Source organism: Papio anubis, chromosome 11 (genome assembly GCF_008728515.1).
Source record: "Papio anubis isolate 15944 chromosome 11, Panubis1.0, whole genome shotgun sequence".
NCBI lineage: Eukaryota > Metazoa > Chordata > Mammalia > Primates > Cercopithecidae > Papio > Papio anubis.
The window spans coordinates 73,506,429-73,526,988 of NC_044986.1; the positions used below are offsets into that span (position 1 = coordinate 73,506,429).

Genomic DNA, 20,560 nt, shown 5'->3' on the forward strand with positions numbered 1-20,560 from the left:
TTATTATAATACCTTTCCCAATCTGAGATTTACTTTTCATGTCTAGCGTGTTTTCTTTTATCGCTTTTTCTTTCTAATCTTTTCAATTACTTATTTTTTGCAAAAGGAGTTATATAGACCTTATATTAATTTCCTAGGGCCATAACAAAGTACTACAACTGGTCTGAATGACTTAAAACAACATAAATGTATTCTCTCACAGTTCTGAAGGTGAGAAGTTCTAAATCTAGTTATCAGCAGGGTCATGCTGTCTCTGAGACCCTAGGACGAATCCTTCTTGCCTCTTCCCGGCTTCTGGTGGTGGCCAGCAGTCCTTGGTGTTCTTATGCTTATAAATGCATCGCTCCAATCTCTGTCTCTATCATCACATAGCCAACTTCAATCTATGTCTGTGTCTTCTCAGAAGGACACCAGTCATATTGGATTATGGGCCCATTGAGTAAAGTGTGACCTTATCTTTACTAATTACATTTGCAATGACGCTATTCCCAAATAAGGCCACATTCTGAGGTACTGTGAGTTAAAACCTCAACATATCCTTTTGGGTGACAGAATTCAACCCATAATAGTCATAAAGCTTTATCTTTTATACATGACTATTCTATCTTGATATCATTTGAATTACCCACCTTTCCTTCACTAGTAAGTAATACCATCTTTCCCATATGCTAAATGATTAGATATTTGGGAAGAATTTCTTGTCTGTCTATTCTGTCTCTCTAATCTGTCAAGTCAAGCATCAGTACCACACAATTTTGATTATTGTCATTTTATAATTTATCTTTTTTTTCAGTCAACTATATTGAGGTATAGTTTACACACAATGATATACGCTGATTTTAACTGTGCATTTCATTATGACACATTTATACAGCCATATAACAACCACCACAATAAAGGTATAGAAAATTTCTATGACCCCCAAATTTCAATCGTATCATATCCTAATCAATCTTCTCCTTTCTTGCCTTTCCCCAAGCAACCACATGTCTGCTTTCTATCACTATAGAGGTTTCTCTAGAGTTTTATATAAATGAAATCATACAGTATGTATCTGTTTTGTTGTGCTTATTTGGTCAATATAATATTTTTTTTAATTTATCCATATTCTTATATGCATCAGTAGTTCATTTCTTTTCTTTGCTGTATAGTAGTTCATAGCATAAACATGTTATAATTTGTTTATACATTCACCTGTCGATAAGCTTTGAACTGTTTCCAGTTTAGGGTTATTATGAATAAAGCTGCTGTGAATATCTGGTTTTTTACTATGAGTGGAATTGTCTCTTTTTAATAAAAAGTACATCTGTAACTTTACTAGGCACTACTAAACTGTTTTCCAAAGTGGCCTTACCACCAGCAATGTACGGAAGGTTTAGTTGCTACACATCCTCACGGCCCTTGGTATCGTCAGTCTTTTATAATAGTCATCGTAGTGTACATGAAGTTGTTTCTCATTGTAGTTTTAATTTACATTTCCATGATGACTAATAATATTGAGTATTTTTTCATTGAATATTTAAGCTAATTAATATTTTATTTTTAATTGTTTTATACTTTTTTTACTTCTTAATAGTTTTATATTTTTATATTTCATAATTGTACTTAGGAAGACTATTCTCTTTTGTAGTTTAGTTTTTTTTTACCCAACTTATTTGATTCTTTTATAATTTGTTAGTGATTTCCAGTTGATTTTCTTAGATTTTTCATAGATATAATCATAATCTGCAAATAATAAAAGTTTGTTTCCATTCCAATTTTTAAAGGCATCTCACTTTTTAAATTGTCTAATAGAATAAGCTAGATGTAATAAGCAAAGCTGAGTTTCTTAAACTTTCTTTCTGGAATCATTATTGGAATGGGAAGAGTTCTGTAGTTGCTTCATTATATCTAATGCTGATTTTTAAAATACATATTGTTTATAATTTAAGAAAATTACCTACTTTATTATGATTTTTGATCAAGGTGTTAGATTTTATCAAATCTCTTTCACCATATATAGAAATTACAATATTCTTTTCACCTCAGACCTATTAGTATGGAGAATTACACTGTAATAATTCCTAATATTGAAACATGTATTTTATACATATGTTGCAAGCTTTATTTTCATATTTACTATATTTGAATTAATATTTGTAAGTGAAATTGGTCTCTAATATTTTTGCTGTAATTGTCAGATTTTGTAAACAATGTTCTGAACATTTCATAAAAGAATTGAAAGCATTATTTTTATATGCTCTGGAATAGCATTGAAAATACCTGTTTTTAAATTTTGGGTGGAACTCACCCACAAATTACTAGGCCTAACACATTTTTTATAACGGGAGCATATGCTTCAACAATGGCCTCTATTTTCCCCAGGGCAATAGGTTAATTTCTGCTTTTCTCTTTTCTAAGTACCAGTTTATATTTTCCTAAGATTTTCATTTTATCCAAATTTTCAAATTTACTTTTACAGAGTTAAACACACTCGAGATTCATATTATTTGTTTTTATAGTTATTTACCATTTTTATTTTTGTGAATTTGTATTTTCTCCTTTATTATATCATTGTTTTTTGTTCTCATAGAATTGCTCTTGTATATGCATTAGCTCTATAACTTTTTGTTGTCTGGTTCATTAATGCCTGCTTTAATATTTTTCAGTTTATTTTCTTGTCCAAAGTTGATTTCATTCACTTTCTTTCTGACTTCTTGTGTTGTATGCTGAACGTATTTTATTATTTCTTGCTTAAATATATGTATTTAAAGACATGAATTTTCCTTTTTGATGTGTTTCAGCAGCATTCTATAGATTGTAATATAAAGTATTTTATTATTGTCATTTTTTGCATAATCTCCAATTTTGGCTTTGATTTTTGCTTTAAAATAGTTAATTTCCAGCTGGTAAGCTTATTTTTCTTTCTGATTTTATTGTTGGTTATCAATTTTCTTGCAGTAAATAATGTGTACAATTTCTATTTTTAGAATATATTGTTTTTTGCAGAATAGTAGGTGGTAGAGTTTTAAGAATGCTTAATGAAAAGGGAATATATTCTGTTTTCATTATATAATTATACATGTATATATAAATACACACATATATACAGACACACACATATGTCCACATAACATATATACATACTTAATTATAAAACTTACATAGAGAATCTATCTTTTTAACAATGTTGAATCTTTCATAGTCTTGCTTATTTTTATTCACTCAATCTTTCATGGAATAAGAGAGATTAGCAAACATTTTTGGCACAAAAATAAATTAGTACTAACTTCTTATAACATGTCTGAACAGATCTAGTTTGAGGCACTAAGAAGGGTAAGACATCAATTTGAAAAGAGCCCTTGTCAGAGCAACATGAATTCTGCTAAAATTGAAGTAAGAACAAACAGCAAATTTGTGGTGAAGCTTGGGTGGAAGAAAGGTGAAATGATTGAAGCTTTACAAAAAGTTTATGGGGAGAATGCCCCATGGAAATCAGCAGTTTAAAAATGGTTAACTTGTTTTAAGAAGGGATGAGATGATGTTGCAGGTAAAGCCCACAGTGGCAGACCAGCTACATCAATTTGCATGGAAAAAATTAATACCGTTTGTGCAATAATTGAAGAGGACCAACGATTAACAGCAGAAACAATAGTCAACACCACATCTCAATTGATTCAGCTTACACAATTTTGACTGAAAAATTAAAGCTGAGCAAACTTTCCAGTTGATGGGTGCCAAAACTGTTGCTCCCTGATTGGCTGCAAACAAGAATAGAGCTTTCAATGGAAGTTTTAAACAAGCAGGATCAAGATCCTGAAGCGTTTTTCTGAAGTGTTGCAAAAGGAGATGAAGCATGGCTTTCCCAGTATGATGCTGAAGTCAAGGCACAATCAAAGCAATGGCTACGAAGAGGTGAAAGTGGTCCAGTCAAACCAAAAGTGGACTGGTCAAAGGCAAAGTTCATGGCAACAGTTTTTTGGGATGCTCAAGGCATTTTGTTTGTTGACTTTCTGGAGGGCCAAAGAACAACAACATCTTCTCATTATGAAAGTATTCTGAGAAAGGTAGTCAAAGTTTTAGCAGAAAAATATCGAGGAAAACTTCACCAGAGAGTTCTTCTCCAGCACGACAATGCTCCTATTCCTCTCATAAACAAGGTAAATTTGGTAAGGATTTCAATAGGAAATCATTAGGCATCACCTTACAGCCCTGATTTGGCTCCTTTTGACTTCTTTTTGTTTCCTAATCTTAAAAAGCCTGTAAAGGACACCCATTTTCCTTCAGTTAATAATGTAACATAGACCGCATTAATATGGTTAAATTCCCAGCACCCTCAGTTCTTTAGGGATGGACTAAGAGCTGGTATCATCACTTATAAAGTGTCTTGACTTCGATGGAGTTCATGTTGATAAATAAAATTTATGATTTTAATTTTTTAATTCAGTTTTTCCACTAATATTTTGAAGTTCCCTCCTATTTTTGCTTTACAGAATTAGATGCCGTGATAATTTGAGTCTGGTATCTGTGATTGTGTGATTACACTGCACTTTTATCATAAAAAGTACCATGCTTTTTCTTGTTCGCTAATTTTTGTCTTCATGTTAACATTATCTGATATTATGAATCTGCTATTCTCTGCTTAAACCAAAAATTCTAATTGATCCAAATGCCTTTGCATATGCTTTTACTTTCAACTGTTCTAAGCTCCTTTTTTTAATTTTTAATTTTTATTTTAAGCTCCAAGGTGCATGTGCAGGTTTCTTACATATGTCAACACGTGTGCCATGGTCGTTTACTGCACCTATTAACCCATCACCTATGTATTAAGCCCAGCATGTGTTAGCTATTTTTCCTAATGCTCTCCCTCTCCCCACTACACCCCCCCCAACAGGCCCCAGTATGAATTGTTTCCCTCCCTATGTCCATGTGTTCTCATTGTTCAGCTCCCACTTATAGTGAGAACATGTGATGTTTGGTTTTCTGTGCTTGAGTAAGTTTGCTGAGGATAATGGCTTCCAGTTCCAACCATGTCCCCATGAAGGACATGATCTCATTCCTTTTTATGGCTGCATAGTATTCCATGGTGTATGTGTACTACATTTTATCTATTCAGTCTATCATTGATGAGCATTTGGGTTGATTCTATGTCTTTGCTATTGTGAGTAGTGCTGCAATAAAGTTTATTTTTTGATAACATTTTATGCAGCATAATTTTTGGGTTTAGTTTTCTACCATAGGTCTTTAAAAAAATAAAGTTAGCCCATTTTTATTTACTTATATAATATGTTTGTCTCAGATTTGCCATCATATTTTCTATCTTTTCTATTTTTTGTTGCCCCTTTTGATGGTTCATCTATAATTTAGTAAACTACATACCTATGTTTGCTTTGTGTAGGTGTGATAGTTCCGAAACTTCAGAAATTTCCTCTATATTTCATTTTTAATGCCCCTAGCACCACTCTTTTAACAGCAGCTTTTCCTCTGATGCATTCAAGAGTTATTTGAGTTTGGCAGGGCAAGGAGACTCTGACCTACAGATGACAATCCTTAAAACTTTTAGCCTTGGCCTCATCCTAGATTCCACTTACCTGCTTATTTGTGTCTCTTCAGGGAAGCAGTGGCCCTGACTATCAGAGAGAAAGGAACTCCAGAGGGTGGAAAAGAATAGGAAACACCTGAATGTCCTAAAAAGTGGGTAGACTTTTAACTTAGATCTATACATAAATTAGAATATTAATTTTCTATCGCTTTTTATTCTTAAAATTTAATTTTGTTATTTTACTACTTTCAATAGATAAGTTAATTAAAGGATACATTAATTAAAAGGATGTTAATTATATCTATTAATCTGGAGGGAATATACTTATACATTTTTAATTAAGAAAGGCAATTTGTAAAATCTTATTTGTAATATGAGCTTTTTATTTGCCAAAAAATTATTAAACATTTCCCCACCTATTTTATACATTTGCATTGGTTTCACAATGGAGGAGTGGAAAATATAAAGGAGGTTTGAGGAGATTACTTTAAATATAAATATATTTTCATTGTTTATGGTGAGCATATGCTAGTTTTGACATTTTAAAAAGAAATTTATTTAAGAAATTAAAAAACTAGGTAACTTTAAAGTAAATCACATAGGAAGTTCAGTTAGAGAAATATAAATGGAAAAATTGGCAACAAAATGTCAAAAGATGTTTAACTTTGCTCATAATTTAAAAATTTAAATGTAGTTGAAATGAAAATTTACTTTCAAATCTCAGATTGGCCACTATTTGGTGGCCTGCTCTATGACCACTCCTCCTTCTTTTTTGTTTGCTGGATTCCCCATTTAAGCAGTAGAAGAGGTGGTCTCACTCCCAATCTAACATGGGAGGCTCAAAGTCTAAGTCAAACGTGTAATTATTATACCCTTTTCATATCAAATCTTTTATTATTTTGAGTGTGGTCATGGGACCTCATTCTGGTCAATGGGATCCAAAAGAAAGTGTACTAGGTGACTCTAGAAAATGTTTCTTCTTCAATTTATGAAAAAGTCCCGTGAGAAAAACTAACCTCTTCTTCATTTATAGAACTTTGTTTTGTTTGTATGTGACCACTACAGTAGTCATAGCTGTCCTTTGGCAATGAGCGCAGCCGTTGTCAGTGTGCTAAAGAAGACAATAGAACATAAAAATGGAAAGCTCCTAGGTTCTTGGTAACAAGGTTGAGCTGCAGAATCAACCAACTCTATAACTAACACACCTGTGGACTTTCCATTTCCAGAACTAATTTTTAGTTGGACATTCTATTACTTACAGTGAAAAGCATCCTGGTTAATATAATAACCCATGTAGAAGAGGGTGCAGAAAGCCAGAATGCCGGGGTAGAGGGTAGAATTATGATTTAAAACATCTTCTGTGGGGGATAGTTTGGCAAATCAACTATAACTGCACTTAAAACTTTTTTTTTTTTTTTTTAATGACAAGGCAATTCCGTTTCTGGGAATTTAACCTACTGCTATGCTTACATTTGTGGGTGAAATAGCCAAAGAATAAACACAACCTAATAATCATCAAAAGGGAAAGGTTAAATAGATGATTTTTATATGGAATACTATGCAGCCCTTAGGAAGATTGATGGATGGACCAAAAAATCTACACATTATATTGTTTTAAAAAGGTATATAGAGTGTATTTAAAGTGTTATAAAGTATATAGCATGCTATGTTTGGATTATGATTGTATATACAAAGACTTTCTGGAAGGATGAAGAAGAAACTATTAACCATGGTTGTCTTAGGGAGGGGAGCTGGATGTCTAAGACAGAAATGGGAGGGAGACTTATTTTCAGTGTTTATTCTGTATCTTTAAAATGTGTGCCAATTGTATGCATAATCTATTGTGCTCAATTAATTTTATTTTAATTAATTAATAGATAAAAGATTCTTGGAGTGGGTATCAGTTTGTGGGAAGATGCCTTGATGTAAAAAGGACTGCACAAAATAGAATGAGGTCAGGACCCAGTGCGGTGCTATTGAGTTGAGCGCTGAGGATGAATGTAGGTGGAGCCTCACAATTAGGTAGCTCAGGCCTGCAGCCTCCTTCTGTGGGCAGGTAGAGTTCTCCTGCTGCTGCATTGGTGCTGGGGATGCAATTACAGGAAGAACAGTTTGTTGGAGAATGAGACTCCTGCTTGCTAGCCTGGCAGGTCCAAAGCTCAACAACTGTGGCAAAGCAGCAAACTCAGAGTACTGGATAAACTGTCACTATGTCTCCCACTTTCCTGCTTTATACACGCCACTTGGAAACTGGCAGCTACGAGATGTAGAGCTCTGGGATGGTCTTTGGAGTCAAAAGAACTACATCCTGGTAATGCCACTTAAACGCAGGGTAACCATAGGCTCTTATTTATTATAAATTTATTTTGTTAGCTAGTTAAACTTACTTATTAATTTTCCTAAAAGAATTATCTTTAACATTTTTCCAATAGTAAAAATTATGCATGTTTGATCTACATAAACCTAAATAAAACGGAAATGTATAAAGCGAAAAGCAAAACTCCTTCCTGTCTCTTAATTTTTCCCCTTTGCTTCCTACTACTCTGATAATCACTGCTTATGACTTGACCTTATTTCCTCCCCAGTTTTAATGATGAACAAATAAACCTAATTGTTTAACACAAATGGGATTCTACTATACATTTTATTTTCTCCCTGTAAGCAATATAGACCAAGAATCAGCATAATTTTTTTTTGTGAAAAGTAAGATGGTAAATATTTAGGCTTTATGAACCTTATCCTTTATCCCAGATACTGAACTCTGCTGTTGTATCAGAAACTCAGCTATAGATGATATGTAAATGAATGGGCATAGCTGTGTTTCAATAAAACTTTATTTAGGAAACAAGCAAGTGGCAGGCTGCATTTTCCTTCAAGACACAGTTCACCAACCCCTAATATATAATAATTAAGTCTAACTCATCTTTTTTACTGGCACTCCATGGAATGGGTGAACAAATTCACTTCAATAGTCACCCATATATAGATATTAAAAGTCATTTCCCTCAGAAGAACTCTTAAATAAGCACCAGTTATCCACTAGTTGGATTAGCTGATGTCTGTCTCCTTTCTTCTGTGAACAAGTTAACGGCTTTCCGTGGTGTACTGAAATTGTGTGCCTTGCACAGAACTCCTTACTTCATCTGTGTCCTTTGGATTTCACCAGGTGAGCTGACCAGCAGTCTCAAGCTTGTTTAAACATCTGAACTTGTTATTGTAGTATGTAATTGAATTAAACAGTATGTTAACCAGAGAAATGGAAGTGAAGGAAAGACATTGTTGACTCCAGAAAAATGAAGTTGATTATTTTTGGAAACACCTAATTAAAGTGCTTTTTCAAAAAAAAAAAAATTGTTGAATTAGGGTGAGTTAATTACAATAGACTAAAAACCAGCGAGCATGTGATAGGCTTTGGGGTGAAGGACCCATAGCATCAGCTGCTTGGGAGAGGAGGCCAAGCAGCCAGGCTGAGTCTGGGTTCAGGTTCAGCCCTGGTCCCTCTTTGATTTTCAGAAGCTTGACTGGTCTGGGGAATCTGCCTTCTGCCTGATGAAGCCCCAGGCTCTCATCTTGTCCAATCTTCTTTCCTGGGTCTTAGGGGACCTCATGTCTGACTATATTTAGCCTATGTTTTTATACTCTCTGAATGTGAGAGGTTATTAAGCATAAGATTCTGTTTCTCCTCTCAAAGGCTGGTCCAGTAACATTTAAAATAGCGTTAAGTCTATATTTACATTTTGATGTCACTCATGCTTTATTTCCTTAGCAGACTGTCTATTCTGTTCCACTCATGTTTTTCTCCCAAGCAGAATCTATCTTATCTGACATTGCAAAGCAGTTAACATTGATTCTGGTGAATGGTCTACTTTGATTTTTGCTACAGGGAGATTTTAGTACAAATTCACATATATTGTTTTCTCAACAAATGGAAAATTATGTTCCACATTCATTGTGCTGGGTTTGCCGAGCCTGCTATTTTGTAACTCACTGTCTCATCTCTTTTATTTGCCTTCTCTGTCACTGTCAATGTTTTCCTAATACTTCATCCTTTATGCAGACTCCTTCCTTGGAGCTGAATTTGGCAGTGGAGTTTGCCTAACTAATGGGGACCATATGCTCTGCAATTACATTCCCCAACAACATTCAGATTTGTTAGCAAATATTGGAGAAGGCAAGTTGAGAAACTGGAGCGCAAAGGACTATCAGGAACTGGCACATTCTGACAGGTAAACCTGCATTTGCTGACCACTGGGAATAAGTTCCAGTTGGGGCTTATATTGACTTAGGTAGAAGGGGGATTTATTTTTTAAAATATCTATCAATTGGTATACTCCTCTTCAAATAGCTAAGTGCCCCTCTGATGTGTTCCCAATGGCAAACTGTGCTTTCCCCTAGAGATCGATTTTTAATACATAGCTATCACCTGTTTATTTGTTGATCCCAACCCTCCCCAAGACTGGAGAACTGGAATCATAGAATTCCTCACTGTTGTTTTCCCAGCTCCCAGCAGAGGACTGTTAACATAATAGCTATTCAGTAAATATTTGGCTAATGAGCAAATGAAACAATCTCTAGAATGCATTAAATCCCAACACATTCTACACATCACATCTATATACCTTGGATGGCTTTTTCCCATTCTCCAGGTCCTTCTCTTTCTGTAGGCTGGACCAGCTTTGCCCTTGGGAGTCCAGGTCCCTGAAAAGAGTGCAAACTCTGAAGGTTCTGAAGAAGGTTTAGAGCATGGCCCAACATGGCAGGATTAGTTTTTAAGGGCTTTTTCTTTTCTTTTTTTTTTCTTTCTGCTTTTAAAATGTCCATCTGTTGCCCTGTTGGGGATGAGCGTGGAGTAGGATGAGTCAAACCTTTAGCAGATTGTCCTGAGTTTTGATAAGCTAAATGCAGGGGAAAGAACACCATTTGTCTATGCAAATGGCAGGAAATGGTAACTAGCTTGAGAGTGGGTGGCTGAGGGCAGAAATGCTTTAGCTTTTCAGGGACCTATTGAAAGATGTGCATTTTTTTAGTGCCCTGCTTGCTGGAGCCTTCTGCAGGAGCACCTGTCCCATTGGCCCCAGTGTGGCTATGTAGGGCTCTCAGGCACTACGTTGAATGACAGCAGCTCTTTTTCTCTACCATGCCTATTGCAGTCTTAAGCAGCACCCACTGACTAGCTCCTTGAAGACCATGGAGGTGGGGAGGTCTATTTGCACTTGAAGCTGCAAAGGGAAGCTCATGATTTCAATCAATCCACAACTTTGCCTTCATGGAGGAGCATGGAGGGAGGAGACAAAAGCAGACTGATTAGAACTCAGGGACCTCACCACCCCCAGCCCACCTCTCACCCCCATGGCATGTGACTGCTACAAAAACACAAGAAACACTCCTTATTTTAGAACACAAATACATAAATTTTTAATCTGCGAAAAATACAAAATGAAACCATGTACAAGTTATGTACAAACCCTTTTTACAAGACAAGAGAGTTATCACTGGTTGTTACAGATGACAGAGTTGGGTAGATCATTTCAGAGCACCAGCATATATTCTCTTTTTCAATTCCTGTCAGGTCAGAGTAATTAATCATAATCATAATCATAATGCCAACAAAGATCGAAAGATGAATAAGCCACGCTCTTTTTCCTTAATGAACATGTAGGCTGCACTCTGCATGTGTGTACTTTTTTTTTTTCTTTGTCCCCTAAAGAAACCTTGAAGTGCAAGTTTTGGTGTTATGCAGAGGAAGGTTTCTTTTCAACATCTGGGTGGTGGGATGTGGGCCAGAAGTTTTAGGCAGGATGTGATTGTGCCACCTGGGAATGGAACGTTTTTAATTAGGATTTCCCAACAGATCTGGGTTTATGTTTGAAATTTTGCAGTTCTGGTCAAAGGCATGTCAGACAGTATTGAGCGGAAGGAAGGGGAGGAGAGCGAGTGCTCTGGGGCAGATGGGATTCTGGTTTTGTGTGGAAGTGAGGCTCGGTCCACCTTGTGGGTGGGGCTCCTGTCCCTGCCAGCAGGCTTCCCATGCTGACCCTGAGTCCCATGGGAGAGAAGCACTGGGTCACTCTGGCAGGCGTGTGCCAGTGCCTTGTGTACATTTCCATCTAACATTCTAAACAGTGGGGCCCGGTAGTGCTTCCCAAAGCAGGCAAGGCCAAGAGCACTGGTGTCACTTCTGCCCCTGTTCTGTTAACTAGCAAGACGGAGGAGAAGCAGCAGCACAGAAGTCCTCAAGGGATAAGCAAAGGAAACCTTTCTAAACTGAAAAACCTACCTAAAGATAAAGTGCACTTTCACCTGGCCAGAACATCTCTTCTCACACTGCCTGTTCAGAAAAGCCACCAAAGCAGTGTGGTTGTAGCATTTGTTTTCAGACCCCTGAAACTAAGGGTGCAGGGTGTGTGCTGTTCAGGGAGGGAAGAAGAACAGTACAGACATGGACAGGAATGTGAAAGGTGATGCCCACCTTGAAATCCCTCCCTCCTGAGTCCTCCAGAAAGACTGCCAATCGCCACACTACCTGTCTAGCCTCCATCCACCATGGCAGCCACAGTGACACATAGTGGCTGAGTGACTGCCCACCTGGGCCAGATCTCATGACAAGCTCTGGGAATATGGACAAATAAGCAGAGTGAGTCCTTCGAGTGAGTCCTTTGACTTCTACATCACCATCTCCAACACCTTTCATCTCCAGCCTCATAGATGATTTGTCCTCTCTTTCTTAAAATTCCCCTCTTATTTCTCATTTTCCTGGTTTCAGAGTACCCTAGATCTCCTGTCCCAAGAAGGTCTACTTATTTTGCTCCTTTTTAGTCCTGAAAAACATGACTTTAGCTTACAAACACATCTCTGCCAGCTGATCTAAACCTATACTTTCTCCCTAAAGTAATTCATCCAGGATCCTCACTTTCTGAGTGCCTCTGTGGATCTGGCTTCCACATCTGCAGGGCCTGTTGTAGCCCACTTCTTCACACCCCTGTCCCACTCGTCTTGCCTATGGGGCCTTCTCTCATGGACAGCTCTCAGCTTTTCCTGCTCTGGATGAACCCAATATAACATTTCTTAGCTGTCGTACTCACGGCCTCCCCTTCCTGCCTGCTTCTCTTGTTTTCCTATTCCTCCACATGGTTCTGTCCTTGAGGACAGATTAGGTGTGTGTTCACTGCACAATGAATATACTCTAGACCCACAGCCATTGCCCCATATCCAGTCACTACAATCCCAACCAATCTTCTACAACTATTACAATCTGTAACATTTATTTGTTATTGAGTGTTCACATTTATTAAAAAATTATTTATTGAACATCTGTTTTGTGCAACGTGATCTTTCCAATATATGTGTGCCTTGTGTTCCCAGTTAGGCAGGCGGGCTATCTTTCTCTAATAGCCTTACAGTCGTGAGGACACAACAGCTGCTCAGTAAATATCAATTAGCAGTTACTGATGAACATCACCCACCCTGCCACATGCCAGATAATCCTGCCTTCATACCTGGAATGCTGACCCTCTACTAATCTAACTCCTAAACCCCCCTTTCTCTAGAAATCCTACCTTGCTGAACCACTTCAAACCACAGCATTTCTCCCTTGTTTCATCTCCTACCATATTGAATGTGAAACTATATCGTTAGGGTTCACCCTTTCTCTAATGGCGCTTTGAGCATGTTTTCTTTCTTTAGTTGTATTATAAGCTGATTGATGGCAGTACCTATATTGTGCTCATTTCTCTCCCATCCGCTCCTTTTACAAATATTTAACGGGTGCTAACAGGTTTCTAAGCAAGAGCTCCCTGATTAGCTACAAGGATGTTTTCATAATGGAAATTCCTATTTGGCAGTTCTGGACTATTAATTATTCTCTACAATTTGTGGATGTCCTGCCTCATGTTCTTATTATATTACTGTCTAGAAAATAGTATGATTGGCCAATTTTTAAAAATTTATGTATCCATTCCTACCCTCTAATCTACTTTGTGAGTTTGTTGCTGACATTCTAGTAATTCAGGAGAGTCAGGACGTTCTACGTCTGATGGTCCTGTGACAGAAAGCAAAGCCAAATGTGTGAGGAAGGGGGGTGTTGCACACGGTGAATTGTTGACTTGGAGTGGGCACCCTTTAGCACTCCTTGCTGCTGAGAATATGTTCAGTTTTGTGTGCATTCTCATGATATTTTCCAGGAAGAACTGACATCTCACTACTTTCAGCCTGAAAAATGCACAGCCATTGCTGCCCCATCACTCTTTGCTTAAAATTCTTAGTGGCTTTTCATGACTTTCTAAATCAAGTTTCAAGCTTTTATCTAGGCCTTTAGACTGTACTTTGTAGCCCCTTCCATGAAGTCGCATCTCAGTTTTCCCCAGATCCCCTACACAAACTTAACACAGTAGACAAAATAGTCAATCTATTGAAATCACATTCCTACAAATACATCATGGCCCATTAAGTCCCATCTCCCTGGAAAACCCTCATATTACACATCTTTCCAGTCCTGTCACCCAATTACTATTGAAATGCCTCCAAAGCCCATCAAGCATTATATGCCTCTGCATTCTTACCAGCCCATGCAGTTCACTCTTCTTTCTTCCAACCTAAAGAACTACTCTTTGTACCAGATGCATGCCCATAACTGATGGTATTTTAAAATACTGCTTATTATATCTTTTTCTTTTTTTCTGTCTTCCTGGATTCTTAATGTATACCCCAAGTTTGTCTTATCTTTAGATAAGGAGTCTCAGGTCCTTTCTGTGATTAAAAAATATATATATATGTCAAAAGAGGAAAGTCTGCTACAGGTGGTCTAAGTCAGAATTCTTTCTCCAATCTATCCATATGGGGCTGTGATATCATGGAGCTTCCAACCATTGTAGGGCTAAAGGTGCCTCTGTCTTTGAGCACATAGGCTTCTTTCTATACATGTTTTAAGCAAGCTTACCATAAAAATTGAAAATTAGGCTCTGTGGTCTCTTAAGAAATAAAATTTAAAATGTTTTCCAAGTTTCCTTATTTTTATGGAATTCTTGAAATTATTAACAACTGATACTTTATTGGAAACAACCAATTGGAAGAGACTGCACTTAAACAACCAATATGACCGAACTAGTACAAACTGTCTAGGAATCATTTCTCATTACTACTCTCTCATAAATAAAGCCAAATAGCATCATCACCTCCTCAAATGACCATGGGATTTATATGCTAAATCATCTCTGCTGGATTAAAATAAAATGCCTTTTGGGAATGAGGAGAGGGGCAGAAAGGTAATTTGCCAGAAGATTGTAAGTAAATTCTGTTTCTTTTGCTTTTTAAAGAGGGTGAGTCAGTCCTAATTAGTGAAGATCCTTTCAAGGGTCATGGCAATTGGTGGCTTTACCACCATTCCAAAAGCAGCAAGTAAGAATAAAACAGAAAATGGACAGATTCTGCCCTGGAGCTCAGTGTTCAAGCTGAATGGATCTACTTAGTCTCCTAGGAGTCAAGGCGGCTCACATCTCAGTCAAATGGTTGAATAGTCTTTGTTTCTCTCCCTTCCTACCTTTATTCCTCAATTTCGCCTTTCCTTCCTTCAATGAGGTTCCCTTTGACAATAAAACAATAGATTAAAATTACATTTATGAATGTAAGTAGCTAAGAGATGGTTAGTTTATTAATGAAAAAAAACAACCAAATAAACAGAGGACAGGAAATGAAGTGAGAAGGAAGACTGGCTACTTCCTGAAGATCCACATGGGGAAACATAAATGGGGAAAATGGCAGGAATTTGGGGTCTCTTGAATCTCTAGTTACATACTAGGAATTGGAGACATGGAATAGAGATGAAGGGATTAACTGAAGCTGGGCCTTGAACCAAAAAAAAAAAAAAGGGGGGGAAAGGAGGGATGAAATTGAGAAGAAAACCCTAGAACAGGCGGTGAAATTTGACCAATGTGATTCAGGTGCTGGCCATTTTTTAATCGTTATAATAATTCATTTCCCTTAACTACAATTAATTGTGATGGTGACTATCATTTCTCCGAAATGAGAAATTTGCATCTTGAACCTAAAAAGACTCTAAGGTGAAAAGCACAGGAATGAACCTACCTATTCTACGTCCAGAGCAGAAAATGTTCACCACTCGTGAGTAAGGCTGAGAGTGTTGCCTGGGTGATGCAGCATAAAGGATGATTATTCCAGCCCTGGACACAATAGTCTCCAAACGTTTAGCCAAGAAGAGGCAGCCGCTCCCATGTTCCCACTCCTAACTTAGATCATGTGCCCTGGGACCTGAAGGGACCTTAGAGTCATCTAGAGGAATCACTCTCATTTACAAATGAAGTCACTGAGACACAGAGAGTTTTAAAAACATTTTCAAAGATCATAGTTGGTTGTAAATGCGGCTCTTGCACCCTCATATTAAATGGTAACTAGAGAATTTGTGCTTTTTCTCCTTTCAACATGAAAATATCCCAGATTTCTTATGCTTTTTCACTTTTCCTTTATCCAACTCTAAAAAACACTTCCAATTTCCTGTTTATTTAAAATCTTCAATCAATTTTTTACAAAGTACATCATAAGGTGCCAGAACCCTTGGGAAGAAAGAGTTTTGGAATGTTCTCCAACATGCCTTAGTCACAGTCACTTTTATTTAAGGTGTTTTGTAACGGTTCAAGATGATATTCTAAAATATAAAATTGATAAGAAAAAAATAAGTTTTCTCAAGGAGAAAGGTGATGATGGTGATGATATTTTCTGCTCTGTAAACAGCCTGTTGGTGAGTCTTTGATTCCCACAGCACCCAAGAATCATTAGTTTGGGAGAATGGCTTTTCTGGAGCCCTAAACTGGGATGGAAATCAGAGCCTCATAATGTGGACTGTACTAAAGAAGACCCTCCTTGGTCTCAGGTGGATGTAGGCAGAAAGACAGACTGTCTCAGCGGAGATGGATGGGACTCAGGGCCAAAGAGCTCAACGAGTAGGAACAAGCCAGGGAGAAGCTCTGGCATTTGCTTGAGCCCTCCAGTGATTTCCCAAATCTTACTTGCTTCCATTTCGCTTTCTACTTACCAGGCACCAGCTTTTGCCAAAGGGCCCAACAGCCAGCCATTTTCCTACCTCCTTAACAAAACGCCTCATTTTGTTTTCTAGCCCAGAACAATTCATTATTGAAAAGGCATCATAGTATGAACTTATTGCTCTACTTAAGAAAATGAATTTCTACTAATTTGTTTTGTTTTTTCTGGGGGGGGTGGTGCTTATGAATCAAGGAGCCCTTTGCTGTAGGAGATGATCCTAACTATTATGATTTTTTTTTTTAAGTTTAGATTCAAATCTCTAGCCACAAATGCATCAATGGATGTGTTGTGGGGTTGGAGTTTGCATTTCTGCTTCCAGATTGCCTTGGTAGGGGAGACACAGGGAAGAGAGGGTAGTGGGAATGGAGCTTTGTGTCCTGTGTCCCTCTAATGGAAGATCCTTTATGTGGCCACCACAGCCTGCCAGAGGAGACCAAATCGCTCTAACAAATTTGGAGGTGGTTATTAGGAGCAGGAGTGAAGAGCCCACTATGGTTCACGAAGGAAAGAAGAGCGTGGATTGACGTGAATGTACTAAGGTGACCCCAGTGCAAAATCATTATGTAAAAGAAGGCCTAGCTTTCAGGAAAGTTGTCAAAATCCTGGCAAAAGGTTCTCCCCACAAACACATTTGACTTCTGTTGGAAACCAAGAAATGTTTATAAGCCTGAATATAGACTGTTGACGTCATTTTAGTCTGCTGAGTAGGCTAGTGATTAATTATAAGTAGTTTTTAAACAATCCAATTGGACATACATTATATTCACAATACTTTTATAGAACTAATTCTACAAAATGTGACGACAGAGTAACCACAGTCCGACAAGTCACTGCAGGACAATGCCTACGAGGTGGAAGCACGACTATATTGGCTCTGCAGGGAGTGGACAGAGGTGGAAGCTCATTTTGCCTACATTGGTAATTGGAGTACTTAGTGGACATATGTCTTCATGATGATCTCATTGCTTTGCTCTGATCTGATTTGCACTACCATAACTAAGTACCACAGGTCATGGTCCAAAGAGTTAATGGACTAGATATCATGAAATTTGGGGGAGATACTTTGGTTAGCTTGGTTCCTTTAAGTGTCCACAGTTTACATTTTTTAAAGAAAATAGAAATCACTATCACATCCATGCTTCTCCAGAGACCTTGATGATCATATCAAAGACTGATAATTTTAAAGTTGAAAGACTTGCTAAGTTGATTGGAACAAAACAGTTGCCGGGAGACTGTACACCTAGCATGCAAGCGACAGCAGAGCTCTGAGACATTGTAATTGCATCTGATGGCTAGAAAAATCTTTTGACCGCAGTTTGAAGTGGCTGATATATTTGATTTCACTGCTGGTAATTTTCAAAGGCCTTTTCTAACAGTCTATATGAAGTGCATTCATTGCTTTCCTTTTGTTATTATTATTTTTTAAATTGTTGTAACAAGTTCACATGTTTGGCCCCAGCAACTAAATAAAGGAGAGCATGCAAATTAAAATCCCATCTCCATGATTGTAGAAATTTCCTGGTTTTTAAACAAAAACTCAGTGAGAAGAATGAATGCCCTCTCATAGCCTATGGTAAAGTAAAACTATTGATCAGTTTTACAAACTTCCAGGCTAAAAGCTCTGAGACTTGGGGAGTGGGGAGGAAGTCCACCAGACCCTCCCGAAGTTGACATTACTCGCTCAGGTGGTTTGGAAATACAAAATGAGAAGCATACAGCATGTAGGAGTCCCCACCACTAGAACAGCAAACAGAGCAATGCCTTGTGTGCATCTGGTCCTCAGCTTCCACATCCCAGGCTTGCCCACAACCCTCCTGGTATCCTTAGTTGGCCAGACAAACCTGATCTGCCAATTGTAGAAAAGCAGCAAGAAGGTCTTCCCTTTAAAAATATGAACAAAGGGGTGAGAACTACAGAATGAAAACTAAAACTACAAAAATATGACTTTCAACTGTGAAAATAAATAAGTTTCCATTTATTAAGAGCTGGTGTCAATGCAGATCAAAACACACACCCATCCAGGCGAGGAGCAGGTATTCACCTGTCCCCTTCGTCTTCTTTTTTGGACTTACTAAAATACATGTATACATCGTTGGCCATTTTAAAATTGTTTTAATAATTCATTAAAATTAATTACAATTAATTGTGGTGGTGACCATCATTCTCCTCAAAAGAAAAAGAGAGAAAGAAGAGAAAAACGCATTAAGGAGTCTGGCCACTTATTCATTTAGAGTTTGCATTGTTTAGATATAGGGAAGATATTTGACAATGGAAAGAAAAGAAAAAATATATTTTCTTTCTAATAAACAAAAATAATTTAAAATGCTAGAGGCTATACATGACTATTTTAGTATGTTCATTTATAAATGAAATCATTTTCTTTTCCAAAATACATGGAAGCAATATTCAAGGCAGACAAAGAGAAAGATCTGTCTACTTTATTTTCTGGCAATTCTTGCTTATCCTAACGTTTCCACCAGTGATTCAGCATGTAAGAAGAAAAGTCACATCACCATTGATGAAGTTTGTCAGGCTTTAAAAAAATAGTTCTGGTCTCCTGGGAGTCAACATTCATCTTCAACTTCTCTGATTGGTGGAATCAAGCTGCTTGTGGATTTATATTGGTTGATCTGGTTAGCCATGTGGGTACTCATGGGCTTGATTTGAATGTTTCTGGGATAGGCATTATCCGGTTCATCTGTAAACCATTTCTTTTCTGCTAAAGGGCAAAATGGATAGAGAACAAGAAGGAGAAATTAGAAGTTTAATTAGTCCTAAGGCAAAGCCTTTGGAAAGTTCATTGAAAAACGCAAAAAGGTAATCAATAGAAGCCAACAGTGAGTTAATTGCTAAGAGAGACAGTGCAGTGTAGGGAGGACCCCAGAACTTGAAACATACCTCTGCTTCCTGTAGCAAGTGATGAATAAAATGTGTCACTGGGACTCAGAGGCCCCATGAGTGGACCTCAGAGGCTAAGGAGGGGTTGCAGAATGGACTCTGGCAATATTCCTTGGAGTTAATTTCGTGGCCAGAAAAGGTTTGGTGGGGAAGGGATGTTGCATATATCAGCCATTGGGTACAGACATTGTGCCTGAGAAGAGATGTGTGCATCCATTGATTCGAGTGGAACAGAAGGGCACCACCACACTTGCTGCAGAGCGAGTGATCTAGAATCTTATACAGAATCTCCACCTCCCAGCCTTTCCTTGGCTTTGCTTATAACGCATACACATAAAGTCATGTCTCAACTTTACCACTCTCCTGTTTCATTTGTAGCCACTTTGGGGGATCTAAACTAAACCCATCGATTTTGCTGGCCAAAAATCTATGCAAGTCAGAATAGCGACCAATGTTTTAAAGATGATTTTGAGGTGGCTTTTATATCAAGAAAGAAAACTCTGTGTTGGTAAAAAGTTATGAATAGAGTTCCAAGTGGCAATATCTTAACTGACTATAATAACCCAAGCTGTCGACAAGGGAGCTCATTGAAGTCTTGGCATTTCATTTCCACCCTAAATACAGAAATGGCTGAGAGAGAATGCTGAGTCAGGGTGTTCAGGGGCTGGGGTGAGAATGAAAATGGTCTAGCATCCTCTTCATAGTGCAAAGCTATTTTACAAGACTCAACCCTCATCCCTGCCTCTTTCTAGGATTGAAATTTTCTGGGAAATTGGCCATGTGTATAGATAGGAAAGGACTGGGCAAATAGGACATTCTAACTTGGGAATCATATGCCTCACTTTAGTGACTTAGGGAAAGAAAAGCAAAAGGGTAAAAGCTATCAAGCACGTCCACTGCTATAGAGACAATGGTCTCTCTAGCTGCTTTTTCTGCTTACCAGAACAATTCGTAACTGCCTTGTCAGTGGTCCTGGATGGACACTATAGTGAAAACTGCTCACCTGGTTTGATAGGGGATGTTGGGGGTGGGTGGGTATGTGCATGTTTGGCTAATGATTTATAAATTAAGTATCTATGATCAGCTCAT

General features: G+C 37.6%; 1 protein-coding gene across 42 annotated transcripts in view; it reads right to left on the minus strand.

The window, feature by feature from the left end:
* Window positions 1-10,908: 10,908 nt before the first annotated feature.
* Window positions 10,909-20,560, minus strand: part of KCNMA1 (potassium calcium-activated channel subfamily M alpha 1) — a 766,524-nt gene continuing 756,872 nt past the window's right edge. For 14 of the 42 annotated variants that reach the window (XM_021943995.2, XM_017962870.3, XM_017962890.2 and 11 more), the window contains one exon: window positions 10,909-19,292. In XM_021943995.2, the coding sequence (XP_021799687.1) occupies window positions 19,138-19,292 (155 nt within the window). In that variant the 3' untranslated portion in view covers window positions 10,909-19,137. The remainder of the gene's footprint in view (window positions 19,293-20,560) is intronic. The other 28 variants (XM_017962891.1, XM_017962882.1, XM_017962875.1 and 25 more) reach the window with 7 other exon arrangements.